The 17,995-nt window shown below is 37.2% G+C and overlaps 1 protein-coding gene across 1 annotated transcript in view; it reads right to left on the bottom strand.

The window, feature by feature from the left end:
- tnmd (tenomodulin) overlaps positions 1-14,854 on the bottom strand; it is a 38,268-nt gene extending 23,414 nt beyond the window's left edge. The window contains exons 1-2 of the mRNA XM_039655191.2: positions 14,735-14,854; positions 12,049-12,189 (exon numbers count right to left, since the gene is read on the bottom strand). Of these exons, the coding sequence (XP_039511125.1) occupies positions 12,049-12,189; positions 14,735-14,782 (189 nt within the window). The 5' untranslated portion in view covers positions 14,783-14,854. The remainder of the gene's footprint in view (positions 1-12,048; positions 12,190-14,734) is intronic.
- Positions 14,855-17,995: the final 3,141 nt, after the last annotated feature.

Here is a 17,995-nt window from a genome sequence, read left to right as displayed (position 1 = left end):
CGGAGCTGTAGGCAATGTGTTTTTGAATGTAATATTTATGTTAACGTTAACCCGCGCCCAAAGCCCCCTTCCCCACAATCCATGTATAGATAGAGAATATGGGAATTTGTAAATATGCAAGGTACATTTGTTTTATCCAAAAACAACTCGCTAATAAAGTAGGCCTATAATCTAGGCTATCCGTGGGGGAGAAAGAGCCGTCCGAATTGGTAACCGAATGCGTCAAACACGTCGCGTCTAGTTAGATGCTTGAATCTTCCGCAGCCCGCTCAAGTTCAAATTTTTCTACCGAGGAGACTTTCGCGGCAAACGAGTCACCCAATTCGCGACGCCCGGCGCGAATGATGCGTCTTCGCGTCTTTGCATTGACTATGAATGCAATCTGCTATCGCAAGTAATTAAATTCACGTTCTGTGTGAACACACCATTAATGCATAAGCCAACATCATGGTCATATATTTTGAAAAAACACAATATACTCTTCAAATACTCGCGTGCAAAACACTTATTTCATCCATTAACATGTAGACTACAAACGTTTACATTCGTAAGTAACACGTTTCTAATTGTTGATGCACAATTTGTAGCAATTCTGAAATTCAGTTAAAAGTAAATTTCTTGACCAAAAATGCAATAAATGATCATGTGTAGGCCTAAGTACAAAAAATAAGCTTACCTCTTCTCAACGTCTTCACATGTGCTGTGAAATAAAATGGCTTAAAATTTTTGTCTGGATAGGCATCACGGGAAATTGCATATCACGTGGCTAATATAGTTACTTAAAATGATATGCTAGATTTACTTAATTTTGACGCAAGTTGACATGCCTTATGTATTTTTCATTTTATTTATACATACATTTAAGTGCACCTAGTAACTTATATTTTTGTGTTACACACACTATATATTTTAAGTAAACGTTGAAAAGTTATGAATACTTAATTTTTTATGTTTGATCCAATTACTTTTATAAGTAATGGTTGTTCAGCCAACGAATCGTTTTTTAGAGTGTACAGTTAAGATAAATGCGAAGGCAATGCTTTCAGGGCTGCCAGATGCATTTAGCATAGCATCTGGAGATGTCCGATGAAGACAAGCAGTTGCTTTCTCGACAGCCGCCTATTTTGAAAATGGAATAAAATGATGGTCACTAGCAAATAGGTGACATTTATTCCTCAAGGAGCACCTTTCACTTTTTTTTTTTTTTTGTCAGGTTATAGTTTATCATCTTAAGAAATACCTCCATAGGTCGGTCTACATCTGGCTAAATTGGTCTCAATATCTTTGTTTCCTAGCAGCACTGCTAACCCACAAAGGTCTTGTTTGTTCAAATGAAAGGCCAAGCATCAAAAGCACATCTAAAAATAATGGCAACCTCAGACTTTAAAAAACATGCCGTAAAAATACACAGGGTTGTTATTATGGTATGTTTAATTACAGCCATTTACATAAGAAACGGAGGCCAAGAGCATCTTGTTTTTGTTCCTCGTTCAGTTCTTATTATAACTCGGTCAACAGTAGAGTTAAAATCAACTTTTGATTCACCCGAAGCCACGGCGAACTATTAAAAATAGAAGTGAGCTCCCTTACGGACATTTTGGATGCAGAACAGAAGGGAAATGAATCACTGCTTGTCTATAACTAGCTACGTTTATTGTACACCACAAATAATAAACAATAGAGAGTGGGCTGGCACTCATCGCAGTACAAATCACATTAGTGGACGCGAGTGATGCAATAATGCAGAACATATTTCTTAACGCTGTGTACACTCTGATGCAGACAATACAAATGTAATAACTCACACGGTATACATCACATCTTAGACACTGTAAATTGCTCAATTGACTTAAAATGCCTCTTTATAGCTAGAACTGAACTCTCAGTGGAATTTTAAATGCATAATTGCAAGCAATTATAGAGAAGGAATTTCAGCAGCTCAATTGTTTGAGAGCTGCAAGCTCATTCCTCTATACTTTTACTCCAGAGGTTCACTGAGAATTCCTTCACAGGCAAGGGCCTCACCACGAAGGGAGTGCAATGACCCATTTTCTCCACTCGGATCCCCTTGGAGTCACTATCGTTTGCCACGTATGACCACCTTGCCGTGGTTGACTCGTATCTGCAGCTGCTTTTAATTTGCTGGGGCACCCCGATCCCTTTCTTCAGAGCCAGCACATACATGACTAATCGCACTAGCCATTTTAAACAACTTGAGCTCTCACTAGCGATAAATCACTTTGATCTGAGCTACTGTGCGGGTAATAGAGCTATATTCAGGAGGGAGGGAGGCTGTGGAGCATTGGGAGCAATTGCGTTTTCTCCCTAGTCAGCACACAATTGTAAGGCAGGGACGTTGCACTTTGAATCATTGTTTGCTTTTATGATCCGTTAAAAATCAAATTAAGCAATTGCTGTTTAACACCCTTCTGGTTGGGTTAACTCTGACTTAAAAAGTGATGTCAGAGTCATGGAACTTTAATTTTTTTGTTATATTTAGACTAAAAAAGATCAACAGGCATATTTTATGTGTTTTGGTACATTGTTATACTTTGGATTTTTGATTTGTTGCTATGAAGCATCCAACATTTGTCCCCTAGGAAATAAACTAAAGCCCTTTCAACAGGACAAAAGAACATTGTCAGGACATTGGGTGATGCAACACTCCCAAGCTTCTGCTCACAACCATGATTGATATCTCTGTGCTGAAGGGTGGAAACAACTGATGTCGAATTTATAAATAAAACCTCCAAGAGGTTACAAAAGACCTATGCCTAGAATACAGGGAAGTCTCAATTTTTTTTCCCTCCTCCTCTTTCTCTCTTTTCTTGCGAGGTTTGAGGATGATTCCTGTAATTGATTGTTCCTCTGAATGGCCTCGCAGTGTTAGAATGCAGAATTAGAATGCAGGCCAATCTTCCGTCATAATAGGGTACAGGGTACCGCATGAAATATTCATCAAACACTGCTCAAAATGCTGGCACAGTCTGGTACATCGTTGTGAATATATATCAGATTTCGCGAGGCAAATATGGAGCTAAATGCCCATTCAACAAGCACTGGGTCCAGAGCCATGTAGCTGCGAAGGAAGTAACCTCTCTTACAGTGGGAGAGGACATGATGACCCTGATTGTTTCTCAGACTCACTAAAAATGACTAAATTGACTGAAGACATTCAATACTCCTGTGGCTAAGTGGCATTCAGACTGCGTGTGAGAGCAGTGAGAGTGTTTTCAAGCTTTCAGATGCACGGGATAATTTTATTAACATCATTAGCCGCTAATGAGAAAAGAAATGTAGCTTGGCTGAGGAGTATGGAAGCTTAAGAGTAGCAATTTACCATTTAAAATGTTATATGCAAAATGGCAATGCATTTCCGTATTTAAATTGACATTTTCCATACCAGATGTGCAAAGAGCAAAATGCTAATTCAAATTCAATAATATATTTTACATTTTCTTTTTTTTTTCTGCAAAAGCTTTAACATAAAATTTAAACACATATTTGAATGTTTTACAAGTTGCAAAATTAAAATATATACAGAAATGATTGGATATGTTTAACATGTTGAAGCAAAAACAAAAATTATAAGATGTACGAGCACCAGTTTCGAATAATACATGGTTCTATCATGGACGTGAATAATCTTCAGGAACTGTTCTTGCTTCACTTCATTTGCCTGTAAATGTATATTGTTGTTAATTGCCAAAAACTAATAATAGACCTAATAAATAATAATAATGTCTATTATTATTAATAGAAAATATAACTCTGTTTAAACCCATTTATGTTTCCAAGACCTGGTCCTGCCTTAATGTAATGATTGAGTGGGGCAGGGACATGATTGGCTCAGATTGCATTTTCAATTTCACAATGAATTTTGGGGGACATGAAAATGTATGTGAAAATGTGAATGTAAATGCAATTAAGAAAAATACAACTTAAATGAAGATTTTGTTATTTTTTTGCTTAAACATATCTAATCCTTTCTGTAATAAATTTTAATACAAATTTTGCTATGTTAAATATGTTTAAAGCATATTTTAAAACAAGTTTAGGAAATAGCAAATGTAAATTATATTATTGAATTTTAATTAGCATTTTGCTTCAAACATTGCACATTTGTTATGAAAAAAGTACACTTAAACACAGAAATATACTGCCATTTTACATATTGCCTTGCCATTTTGCATATCAAATTTTCAAATTGCTACCCATTTGCTTTCATTGGAGGATAACTATAAAGGAGCTGTTTTCATTTAAAACCATTGACTATGGTCCAGAAACTAGAGTTTTGTTGTTGTTGTTTTTAAGAGTATAAACATTTTCATTCACTAATAGGTAGATAGGTAGATAGTGAGAGCAAAATAACTCTGCAACAGCTTGACTGAAAATCTAACTGAAGAATCTGGAATTTTTAGAGGTAGAAAATGGTGTTTGGACAACATCATTTCCTTCCTAAAAGCATTTATTTTGTAAGCCACGCTTAATTCAAAGCAGATCTCATAGGAGCTCTTGTCTGTTTTTAAGACAGAATTTTTCTTATCTGATACTCCATCTTGCAATGCGGCAAGCAGAGAGACCTGAGGCAAGTGTTGAGACCAGAGAGCTTTAGAATCACTCTGCTCTCAAAGTGTTTTTTAGGCATTACTGCTGCTGCAAAGCCCCAGTGATAGGGAGTCATCATGTATCTCTTGCATAGTAACAACATTCTGGTCTCTGTGCTTTTGCCTTGGGTGAGCGGAGGGGCGGCAGTTTATTTTGGTCTCTTAAGTTTAGCTCAAGACATAGATATACATAAAAAGGATGGAAACGAATGCTTGCCCAGATTTCCCACTAAAGCTGCAAATGTAAATTCACCAAAAGTGATGTGAAGGATCAGTTCAGTAGTGGACAGGATAAAAATCTAAAATTTGCGATAGAATGTCAAGTTATTGATAAAAGTTATTAAGCTCCTAATGTAAATAGCCAATTGGAACTTTAATGGTTTTCCTTATTTCTTGCATAGTAACTATAGTTTAACTGTAGCCTATTTGTACTAAGATTAGTGAAACACATGTGGTTTAGAAACTATATTGGTTGTGATCAATTGATTTAAATAAAGTTTGAATAAATGATTGTAGAAGTGGATAGCATCTACAATGGCACAATCACCTGTAGCTGGTAGGCTAAAATTTCTATTCTAAAACGTTAAACCCTTTAACCCAATTTCACCTCTTTGTTTGCGATCAGATCATTTTGAGCTACTACACTCCGGGAAAGTGTTCAGTCCAATGAATACAGGGTAAGCGAATTCATTCAAACAGCGATAATGTAAAGAAAATCAGGTTGATTATATCAGAGACTTGGGTTTCATTCCAATGTGTGTTTTGCTTTAAAAAGCTCTGTCGATGTTTCAGAGCCCACACATCGTAAATAGAGAGGTCTAACACTTTCACTAACTTTGAACTGGTTTCATCGAACTGCTGTCTTAAAAATGAATGGAGGTAACTGCAGACTGGATGCACCCCCCCCCCCCCATATACCCCCTATATATATATCACAAATGAGTACTAAGAACACATCTCCCCGATCTTGATAATTAAGTGTTTCTTGCCTTTTTTTCTCGCTATTGGCTCACACCTCAGTTTAGCAGCTTTTTTTGGGGTATAATACAGAGCAAGTAGGCTCACAAAGTCTTCCAATTACTGAGGATTTCAAGTGGATAAGGAAGCTCTCAGAATTTCACTTTATCACATATAGCACATGTAGCTAATGTACATGCATGCAGCTATTTTTCAGATTCCCAATGCAATCAGATGCTTTTAATGTTTCATTATTTTGCCTCATTTAAATCTGTAAAAGACAAGCCCAGTTATGAAATGATGAGGAGTTTGTTCAAATTGAAGAAGCAAGTTCAAAGCTTATTGAAAATAAGCTAATACTCTCAGCCAGGCTTTCTGGAGAGATGTATTCAGAATTAACCTTGACTTGCGAAATACATCTGTGTTTACAGCAAATAGCAACACTGTTTTTTTGTTTTGTTTTTAATTACTTTCTTTAAGGAGCTAAATTGACTTGATTTCGCTGTCTACCACCAATGCCTCTATAAGAAGAGAGCAAAATTATAGACCTAGGTAGTGCATGAGCGAATGCACTATGAACACCCCATGTTTACTCTTTACTCTTCTTACAAACGTTGGCTGCGTCATTAGTAGATGAATGAGCTTGATGTTGCTGATGAAAATCATTTCACAATCCAAAAGCTTGTGGAACATATCTGCAAGGTCATTGGTGCTATTCAATGCACCTCATCTTTGCTGTTCTGTAAATCTAATTTTCCCTTCACCGGAAGCTCAGTGGTGAGGAGTGAGATAAAATATTGACTTGTTAATTGAACCAGTAATGTGCTAATCAAGATTTTTGTGCATTTAGATTTCTTGATGTAGCTTATGATGGAAACATGCATGCATGCAACAGTATGAGTTATTATTTGTGTTTTGTAGAATGATTTATCTCTGTTTTGTATTTTAAAAAAATCGAAAAATCTACTGTGAATTTTACACACAAATCCAGTGTCACAAATTACTATCTGAATTATATAACAATAAGGCAACTATACAGCAGTTTTTTTTTTCCCATTAAGACCAAAGATGTTCATCAGTGATTGTGTCAAAAGCATGGACACATTTGTTCTTATTTTGTTTTGTGATTTCATCTGAACGAATGGAGGCTTTGCAATGGAGTTGAGCGATAGATTGAAGCGCTTGTCTGTGTGAAGTGTACGAGTGACAAGAGAACACTGTTGTCTCCCGCCACTGATAACAGCTGCACACATTTCAGCACCAGATCGACTCTTATTAAACAAATGAACTAAATGAATGCTCTGCTAGTCAAATGGAGATGTTGTAGGTATATCTCGTGCAGCGAGATATTTTAAAAAGTGGTAGGGGCAATATCGTCCCTGGCAAAAAGTGGTGTCCCACCTGCAAATTATGCCGATGGGTCAACATCGCTGGTGTGGTTGTTTCTTCGAAATAAGCTGAACATATTCACATTTCTTTAAACATTAACCTAAAATGAAAGTAATTCATTGTTATGTGATAGACAGTCGCTTATTGTTTTCTGTTTCATTTAAAAACTGTGGCAGATTGCCTCATGTACAACATGTTGAGGAGATAAATTATGCACTGATCAATTTCAAGGTGTCTGTTGGTGAGATTGTTGCTATGTCAAATGAAAAGCTTGCAATGTGATGTTTTATTTACACACGTCCATTTGATGCCCTTTGATTAATGTGAGTTTTGTTTTTCTGGGTGTCATGTAAATGCTTCATGCTTTCAACAGGTCATGAAAAAATCTCATGTTAACAAATTTTCTTATACTATAATTTCGATGTTGACGATTTGAAAGACATGACAAACAGCACTCTGGTCCCCAACCAGTATGAAGGCCAATCCTTTGCAAGCATTGCCCCTCTCATTGGAAATCATTTAGCTCCCACTAGGAGATGTCAATCATCTTTGTGTTCAATATTTATCACTGAATCAAGCAGGATCACCCCCCATATCTGCTGAGGTATTCTGGGAAACTGCCTTTGGTAACTGCCACGTTTCAGCTACAAAACAAAACAATGGCATCACATTGATTAGTGACTCCATTGTAAGCTGGTTATATTGAAATCATTCAGAAACCGATCTAATATCAAAAAGGGTAATTCACTTTAACTGTTGGCCACATCTCAATGACTGTGATACTTAACTCCATATCTGGCGGACAGATTTAACCCTTAATCCATTTGAATTAATGTGGCACATTCCCTGGATCTGGGTGGTGTTAAGAGTGGTTTCAGTTAATCTGATGAAATTTCTTTCTCTTGTTAGAGAGCTGTGTGGCAGGACTAGTTCTTGGCACCCTGTGTAGAATCGAAACAGGATGTGAAAGCTCAATCAGAAACTAAATTGTGGAAGAGAAAGAGAACTGATCTCTGTTCTGTTCTCTGATTTTCAGGGGAACGGGGTCTTGATGGGAAAGAGGAAAAGGCAATGGAGGGTAAGGGAAATGGGTAGCACACGTACATAATGAAGAGGAGAATATTTTATGTGTTGTTTGCAAAGACCAATAACATCATTGTAAATGTGTACATCCAGAATCTCTATTTGTCTATCTAAAGTACTATTTGATATTTCTTAAATTTTAGTGATGTTAATATGACTTTGCTGTGGAGCTGCCCCCCTCTCTTATTCTTATTCTCAGTTTGGAGTATGTGAATCATAATAAAATAAAATAAAAACAACAAGAAAATGTACTGTATAATGCATGTGATAACATTTCGTAAAATTAATATAAAACCGTTGAATTACTTAAAGCTGCAGTCCATAGCTTTTTTTGGGTTAAAAATTATCCAAAATACATATTTGAGAAAATACATAACCAGCCAGTGTTCAAAACCTGGCTTGCCTTAGCCTGATTCAAAGTGGTAAGCTTGTTGTAATAAAACAATGAGACATATCGTCACGCAATGCTGACCTTGTTAACATTAACAATTTGAGAACAAAGTATAATTTGCACTATTTTGCGTGATATGATAACTTTTGTGATTGTTAGATTTAACCAGCGTGATTTACTGCAATGTCAGAACCAAAACAAAAGTGGATGTTTCTTACTAGTTCAAATTAAATTTTCCGGTGAAACTTCTTATGCTGGTCATACTTCCAAAAAGAATAATCTGTGATTCTGAATACCAGTGTCCACACCGTCACGGTGACTCACACTCTCCTCAAACATTGTGTTTATCCGCGCTGTGTCGATTGTTGATAATTCCGTGAATGACTGCAATTACAGATTTCGAACAGAGATGTCGACAAAGAGGAAAAAACTGCGGACTGCAACTTTAAATTGTTAGTCCACTTGAAAGTTAAAGCTGAATTTGAATTAAATAACAGGAAGAGTAATTTACTGAATTGTATTATAGAGAAAGTCAAGGAAATGCATTCTGGGAAATAAAATCTCTCTCTCTCTCTCTCTCTCTCTCTCTCTCTCTCTCTCTCTCTCTCTCTCTCTCTCTCTCTCTCTCGTTGTCAAGCCAACATTCAAAGTTTGTTTTTACAAACATTGCTATTTTAGTTAATATGGCAGTTTCTTTGAATTTCAATACTAACATTCAAATTCAAATTCATCCTATTGTCTATAAATTAGAATTTTGTCTATTCTTGCTTGTCTTTGTCTATGAGGTCATTGTTCCTGACTTAATATCTTAAAAAACTTAATATCAAAAAATAGCAATAGACTTATTATGCAGGCTCCCACTTTTCTGTTCATAATAATTAACAGGAATTCTGGGGAGCACCTGAAAACATATAAAACACTTCTACAAGCATTCACAGTCCACCCGAGAGTCCCTGACTGGGTCGAGTGGACGTGTCATGTTCTCCTGCATCTCCTTTACAAGGGAACAGTTTGCTTCAGCCAGGTGGAGGTCGGAGAATATTGCGTGAGCCCAGTAAAAATACAAGCTCATAAATGAACAAATGAGTCTGATGAGTAAAATAAAAGTAAATTGCATACCCGAAAGCACCACCCATATGGAGGTGCTTCCAAAGGCAGCTGCACGGATTGGCCAGTCAGCTTCATTACTGAAATTATTCTCCCCCAAGATCCGAAGACCTGGGGATCTTCCGTAGAGAGAGAAGGGGCACACAAAGATCTGGGCTATTTTAGGGCCGCTTTGAGAAAGCCGACAGTGCCACCATCATGCCTTCCTGGAGTCTATCCGTCTTTTCTTGTGAGTGGACCAACACGCACATCCTGATTTTGCCAAATTAGACGTGTTCCTGGGTCAACCTATTTTGTTGATCCTTGAACAACATTACTGGTGAAAATTTTGTCCTAACCCTTTTTCCTACCCCTAAACATAACCTTACATATGTTATCCCTAAAATCAGAGGGAAATGATAGGTGAATAACAGATTTAGGTAATATAGAAGCACCTAACCCAGGTTGTAAGGCTACATTTGACTTAAACTTGTCTCTCAAATCTGATTGGTTTAATGGAATGTTCCCTGTTGTTTCAGGATCAACAGTTCATCCAGGAAAATGTCACACCTGGTGAAATCAGGTTCTGCAACCAACAACAGTCCAAAAAAAGCTGCTGGACGTGGCTAGTAAACAAAGGGGGGAGCGTTCTTTGCCCGGCACCTGCCACTATTACTGGAGAGCAGGTGCAACTGTGTTCATTAAGATACACATCAGGACACAGAAGTCCTTAAGAGGCGGTTGGGGGCACATTTTGCGAGGCTGGCTTGCAAACACAACATAGCAACAAGGTGAGCAAAGTAATTTCAGCTTGAATAATGGGGGGCGTCTCGTGAACATGACAGACGTGTGCGGCGAAAGCAATTTCACAGCCCCTCTCCGCCGCTGTTCGTGTGATCTATACGAGGTGTTCTCAGACACCGTGGTCAATATGACAGACGCCTGTGGTTCGGGCCTGATAAGGGAGCCTGCAAGTATTCAGCTTGGCTGCTGCACCTGTCAACTACGGTTCCTTAAGAGACAACAGGCATTCAGAAAGGTCAGAAAAATTGATGACATCAGTTTACTGCAGCAGATGTTTTTAAAAAAGTGCAGCACTGCTACTATGTGTGTCATTTAAAAGGCAATTGCTTTAAATTCAGTTCTATTAGGTGATATGACAGGCATTTAATCCCACAGGAACCAAGCGAACAATAATTAGGAGATGAAAAACATAATGGCGCAGTTGGACAACACGCAGTCGCACACGCCCCTCTTAAACACATAGTATGATGGCTAACTCTTTATCTTCCCTGGGCTTCTGTAACAACATATGTTTGTAAGTAATTAAAAGAAGTTCCCAAGTGCTTACCATGTCATATTGAAATACAATAAGGAGAGCAAATTACCTTTCTACGACAGTTTATGCAGAGCTAGACACAGGAGACTGCTTTGCCTCTCCCTGATGCCACATGGTGGGATTGGCAAAGACAATCTCCTGCTCTATTGATGTATTGACTTCTAATTAGTTTGTCAGGAGCTGTTCCTTTTAAGAGCATGGGAATAATTGATGATGTCTTACCTACTGTAGCAAAATAAGGGAAGCGAGAGACATTATATTTCATCAAGTCTAAACAAGGGGAGGTGTGGCTTATGAAATATGCAGTGTTGGTTTGAAATATTCATATCGAAACTGCAGAATTGTGATGCCCGGAGCTGCAATAGTTGCGCATTCAGGTTTCATTGTTGATGTCAGCACCTGAGGCATACTGTGTACACGCATACACACACGCACACACACCACTTGCCTAATATTTCACCCTGACTGCTGTTGAGAGGAGACTCCCTTACAGTTAGGCCTATCATTGTGTTTTAAAGCACCTTTATATTGCTCGTTGCTGGATATCAGCGACTACACGGGCCTTTAGTTAGCCGACAGCAGCAGTTTGAGAGTGTGAGCACTCGCTCTTGAGCTCTACAGCCCAGACTTCCAGTGTCATTAAGCCCATTACATGCCCTGTGAGAATCTTCACTGGTTCTGCTGCTCAAAATGATGACTCCTCAAGCAGAAGCGTGAAATATCTGATGCAGAAATTAGACTGGAGCTTTAGCAAATGCGCTAAAAGAATTGGCTGTTCTACGAGTAACGTCCTCTGGGAGAAGCATACGGTTTGCATGTCTGTTGACACTCGGTATTGCCAATTACTTACATGCTGACCGTTTCTGAGCATCAACAAGAATTGGGGAATTATACTATTTAATATCTATGTTTTGCAGTTCAGATTATTGTCGCAGTCTTATTCTGTAAAACTTAATATGTATTTATCTAATCATTCTAGCATTTTCTCCAACTCTGTGATGCTATTGTTTATGCCAAGGAAATCAAGATTGGATTCAGTCAGTTCCAAGAATACTAAACAGCTTGTGCAGATGTTTCTGTGTCTTTCATTTCCATTGCTTGATTGTTATTCTAATCATTTCCTAATTAATCCACAGTGCATGCACCATTCTCAGTAATATCACTTGGTCTGCACAATAGATTTGGATTTTTCTTACCTTCCCAGGGTTTGGGCTCCATATATATCTCAGACTGAAGATACAGAGGGCCAGTATCAGGAATACAACACTCAGAATGATGGCGACACACTGGTAAGCGTGATACCTGGCCTTTCTTTCCTTCTCTTTCCCAAGCTCAACCTATAAAAACATTCACATTATTGTACATTTGTATATTTACATGATGTTATTCATTCCATTTAAAGGTTGCACACGTTCGATGTATTGCACCACAGTGCTCAGCTGAGAAAGAAATAATCACATAGGCAATTTGAATTCTTTCAGGATGTTCAAAAGGTCACATTTATTAAAATTGTCCCAAATTAAAAGTTCGTCAGTTCGATTAAATTCCCGGAGCTTATGGCCGCAAATTAATAAAGAAAGGCTTTTGTTCCGGCTGAGTTCCAAGAGGGAGAGTCTAAAAGCTTACTATTCACAGTGGTGTGCTCCACTATCTCTCAGGACATGGCCAATCAGAATTATGAAATATGGAGGAACAAGCTTCAATTAGCAAATGTCTCTAGCCGAAACAGAAGCTTAAAGAACAGAAATAGCAGTGGTGACCATGTGCTGTTCTAGGTTTAGTGGATATTCAGAGCATAGACTAGGCCAGACCTCTATCAATGTGCATGGTTTCAATTTTGTATGTTTTATTGAATAATGCACTTTTATTATTATTAATAACTTTAATATGCAATAGTTTTCACAATCTTTTTTCCCTTTATTTTGAACAAGTTGACGTAGTTACAAAGTTACTTATAGGCAGAATGCTGGCGGAGCATCATATTAAAGAGTCAGCAAATATTAAGCAGACAGTCTACTAATAATGAGATTTAGTTGACATGTAGTTGCAAAGTTACTTTCAAAAGGGATCATCAAAGTAAAGTGTTACCCGATCACTTCATTAGCATTTTTGTGTTGAGTCGGCATATGTTGTTTACAAATTGTGATATAAAAATATAGTTGCTTTATTATCAATGTATGTTCTGCTTTGTTTTCAGAGTTATGTCTCTAAAATATTCTCTACTTTGCCAAGTTATCTGGCTGGACCAAAGTCAACGCAGTTTTCTCTGATTACTTCTTGTATGTAGAATGGAAAGCGGCGTCATCATTTCTTTCGCTTTGTGACAGAATAAATAACAAAATGTGGCAGACTTTATGCAAAACAGTCAAAATGTGGCTCGCAAGACCACATTTGATTTATAGAGCAGCCTGCAGCTCTGAATAATTTTATTTGTGACAAAAATTGTGACAAGATCATAAAAATCATTCGGGTCTCAGAAGCCTGCCTTTGGTGGTGACTACTATGATTGTACTTTATCTCACAGTTTGAGACATAGGAATCAGACCATGTCTTTAAGACTCTAATTATATATATATATACATACAGTACATACCTTCACTGGCTTTCAAAAACAGATTTTCTTGAAAAGTGTGCACAAATTGACTGAATAAGATAGTTTCACATCGAATTTGTCATGAGAACCCTGTTAAAAAAATCAAGGCTTAAGCCATCTCACTACACAGGACAGGAAACATGAGGACAAATAATTAGAGAAGCCTAAAATTCCTCTATTCATATTTTTGCTTCATGCAAGGGAAAATTCTTCTTCAGAGATAGTGCTGAAATCCAGAGGTTGCATAAGCAGTGGAAACTTGACTGGAGGACAACGTTCCATCTGCTTGGAATATAAATGGCTCTGAAAATATACAGAAGGCTGCCAGCAAAACAGTATTAAACCGGTTTAAGGTTAAGAATCAGCGAGGCAATTCTGCAGTAGCGGGATTGAGTGTGAGTCTACATTGAAGAAGGGAGCTGAGGGCCCCCTGCTGATGAGAGAGAGAGAGAGTGAGGAAGGGCGAAGAGGAGAAAGAGAGAGGCAGAGCGGGAGGGAGGGATCGAGAAAAGAGGCCGAGAGATGAGAGAGGACAAGAGAAGGAAAACAGACATGGTTGCACTAAAACAATTTTCATCTGAAAGGATAAACCGAGCAGAATCACCCTTTAATCTGCCTGTTATTTCACATCATTGATGGCGATGGAGATCTTTCTTCTTAAAAGAAATTGCACACTGTTGTACAATTATTGCCCAAATCTATATTTATCATCACGGACTCTATGCTAGTCCGAAAGGGTATATTAATAATTTTGTGGTTACATTTTTTTTCCACCCACTTGATTTTCAGCAAAGCAGACATATGATTGCATATACAATGTTGAGAAAATTATCTTGATTGCTTAATTATTAGTCATGTGGAATAATTTGCACAGTAGTATATGTCTAGCCATACAGCGTGCTACTCAGCTGGAGAAAAGGAAGAAAACAAATAAAAAAATGAAACACTCAAAAAGCCTTGCAGTCAGAAATTAACATTTCATCCAAACTCGACATTCACATATCACAACCTTTAAAAAGAGCAATTTAACTCAAATAAAAAAAATAATTTGAGATCTCACACATTATCTTTACTAAACCTTTTAAGTGTTTAAAAAAAAATTATATAGTATGAATAATTTAGTTTAGTTCATATGTATACATTAAAGAGTCAATTCAGTCTGAATAACGTTTTCCTATAGAACATTATGTTTGATTTTGGGACTTTATTTTCTTTGAGATTTCCTAATAATAATAATAATAATAATAATAATAATAATCATAGCATATAAATGCACATGAAATACTCACATCTTTGCAAAGGACTTGTTGACTGCTGAAGTAAGGGTTATTCTCCATAACTGTAGCTGGAGTAAAGATTATCTTCTCCGTAAACCTTTTTTTCACCCAGAAGTCCCTCTCACTGAAATCCAAAGAGCCAAAATTTTCATTCCATTGGTAATTTGGGAGCCTGTTCAAGAGGGAGGGTTCCTCTTTCAGATGGGATGGAACAAATTTAACTACTGTGGTTAGTCAAAGCAGATGTCCTTAAATTCATCTTGTGAGCTGCCGTGAGCCGTCAGGATTTTTCAACTTTTCTTCTTTAGTCCCATTTAGTAAGGCGACACATTTTACAGTCTATATAGTTCCTGTTATTTAGCTATAGGACTTGGCCATCATTTAGTAGCCAACACAATCAAATTTGGAAATGTCTAAGAGGGTTTCAAGTTTACATAGAGGAGAAAAACAGAGTTAAGCTCAGCAAAAGATTGCACTCTGCTTTCCTTGATTTTAACGGACTTTCCAAGCCCACATGAAATCATATTTAATAATTAATTCTAAACCAGTATACTTATTTAATGTAAGCACAAGTATCAAAAACATTACGTTTTTCTCATGATCAGAATGTTGACTAACAGACTTAGTTTACGCAATATCCCTGTAAGAGAGCGATTCATTTATTGATCTGTATCACTGAGGCCTGTGGATAATGGATAAAAGATGATATTTATAACCTATAGCTTCTCAACAGCAAAGGCAACCTAAATCATTTTGAAGTTGCACAGCAAGGCCTTCTCATACAGAAATCGCAGTCGACCTCAAAATGTTAGCAGAGATTTGAGGTGCTTGCAAACACTAAAGTTTTAGGTTAATATTTGTACAAATTGGTACAGTTTGTCATCCAGGTTCTCTGCAACCAGCTTGACTAAATCTTTAAAATTGCACTGGCATTTTCATTTTGCATAATTAATCTGTAAATCTGTTTCAACAGAAAAGTGGAGCTCCCATCGACAGCCATTCCAACCCAGCAGCACTCGGGACAGCAGAGGGAGGCTTTCTGAGCCATAAAAATAAAACATAAACAACACTTCAGAGCACTGAATGACATTGGAAGGCCAAAGAAAACAATGAAAAATTCAGCCAGTACAGAAGATGAAACCAGCCAGTATATACAGACTGATTAATAAGAAAAAGGGTAATTAACTTTGCATTTCTCATGTCCAATCAAACAAATAAGGCATCACTGCAAACCTAACACTTTCCTTTCACCAAGGTTTTCACCTTGATGCACATTAATGCTATTATCAAGTTATCACTATATAAACGGTTGTTTCATGCACTTTCTTGAACCGCAATCTTGAGATTAATAGGATCACAGACACATCCATGCTTTTTCGGAGAAATCCATCAGCTACTGCCATCTGCAAACATATGCTTGTCGATGCCAGACATTATTATCCTTCTATGCTAACTAATAATAATTGTTTACTTAAACTTGAATCACAAACACGTCCATGTCTGATTGTACTGTAAATGGAGTTTCAGTTGCTTATGATGAAGCTTTGCTCTCCTACTCCATGTAACACAAAGCCTCCTCTTCTCTTTTCTATTGCCAAGGCTGCCTCTGTCAAAGATTCACAAAAGACACCCACACACACTGCCAACAGAGACTACGAGAGCCTACTGTTTCGATGGGACTTGGCTGCTGTCACCTGGTCGTGAGTTGAAGGGTAAGGAAAGAAAGATGAAGAGCTCATCCCTGGCCAACAAAAGTGAACCTATTAACTACAGATTACATTTAGCTGTGTTTCTCTTCTGTATGAAGGAGAGGAAAAGAAACATATTTAAATCGTCTAAGTGACCATGAATCTAACGAGCAGGGTTAGCAAATGATAAAATGTGTTTTATTTTGTCCATTTTAGCACACAAGCCTGAATATTATCATTGTATTTGAGATGAAAGAATTAACCAAGCTAGATTAACCATTACCCAATCAATACAGGCATTCAGATTGAGGCAGTATTTTAAAAATTATTTTAAATAGAATTATTTGCCTTTAAAGCACACTGATATTTTAATGGAGCTCAATAATTTATATTTCTCCATTATACACTCTATCAGGTTCTATCAGTGCGTATGTATTTGGAACCCCTAAAAGGTTCTATACAGAACACTTTATGAGGGTTCAATAATAACAACCCTTTAGGGTTCTTTGTAACCAGGAAAAAGTTTGATATGGAACCTTTTGGGTTCATTCATTATCATTTGTTTTGTCCTTTCCGGATCAAATATTTCATATTATTGACAAACATCAAGACCCTAAAATGTATTTATGAATGCATGTGAACGATCCAAAAGGGGTTAGAAAATGTATATATTTGTATCATTTTATGTAGTTAATTAATATCACACGAAGAGTGCCATTTCACTCATTCTCCTCCAAAAATCAGCATGATTAAAATGTGATATTAAGTTACTACAACAGTTTAATAAACAATAATCTAACTTCAAAATGTTGCAGAATAATGTAACATATGAATGAACAATAGCCCATAAAGAACAGTTGTGCCAAAAGGGCTCTTTCTTGTCATTATAGAACCTATTTTAGCATAAAAGGTTATTTGGAGTTGAGTAAAGAACCCTGTGGTTCATGAATCCTTTTTCTAAGAGTGTATGCTTTATCAATGCTCAAGACGAAACATAGACCTGAGAGATTAATACAGGTGCAGGCTGTCCCCGAGGTCTGCTAATTGTATTAGAGTTCTTAGAGCAAGCAAAGTGAGTCAAAACATATTTGAGGGATAACAAATGGATACCCTTTGAACTGACATGCTGGAAAGCAAATAAATAGAGTCAAGGATTACAGTGTTGCAAATCTCAAAGTTAGTGCAATCGTCTCCCGCTCCTTACCTTCAGGGAAGAAAGCTGTGCGCTGTGGGATTTTTGCAATTTCTTGCATGGTGGGACAGGTGTATTTACTTTGGTAATTGTATTCCTTTTCCCAATTCATAATGTGATTAAATATTAATGCCATTCAGAGCACCAGAAAAAGCAGATCTCAGAAATTATCTAGGCAGCAATAATGCAAAATCTTTTCCTCCCAAGTCTTTGCAAGTATTCTTTATGATTTGAAAGTGCTTTCCAGCAAACTAGATATAGCAGCAATTTTTGTCTGTCTATCATGTAGGTTTGCAAAGGTGGTATATCACATAAAATGGAAAGAAAGTAATAGCCTTGACATTTTGATCCTCAAGGACCCTCAGAGTGCAATCACAAACTACTATAAATGTT

The sequence above is a fragment of the Pimephales promelas genome, chromosome 9 (genome assembly GCF_988280905.1).
Source record: "Pimephales promelas chromosome 9, fPimPro1.hap1.1, whole genome shotgun sequence".
In the NCBI taxonomy this organism is placed as follows: Eukaryota; Metazoa; Chordata; class Actinopteri; order Cypriniformes; family Leuciscidae; genus Pimephales; species Pimephales promelas.
Note: the sequence above shows the minus strand (reverse complement) of the source record. Positions and strands in the feature narration are given on the sequence as shown.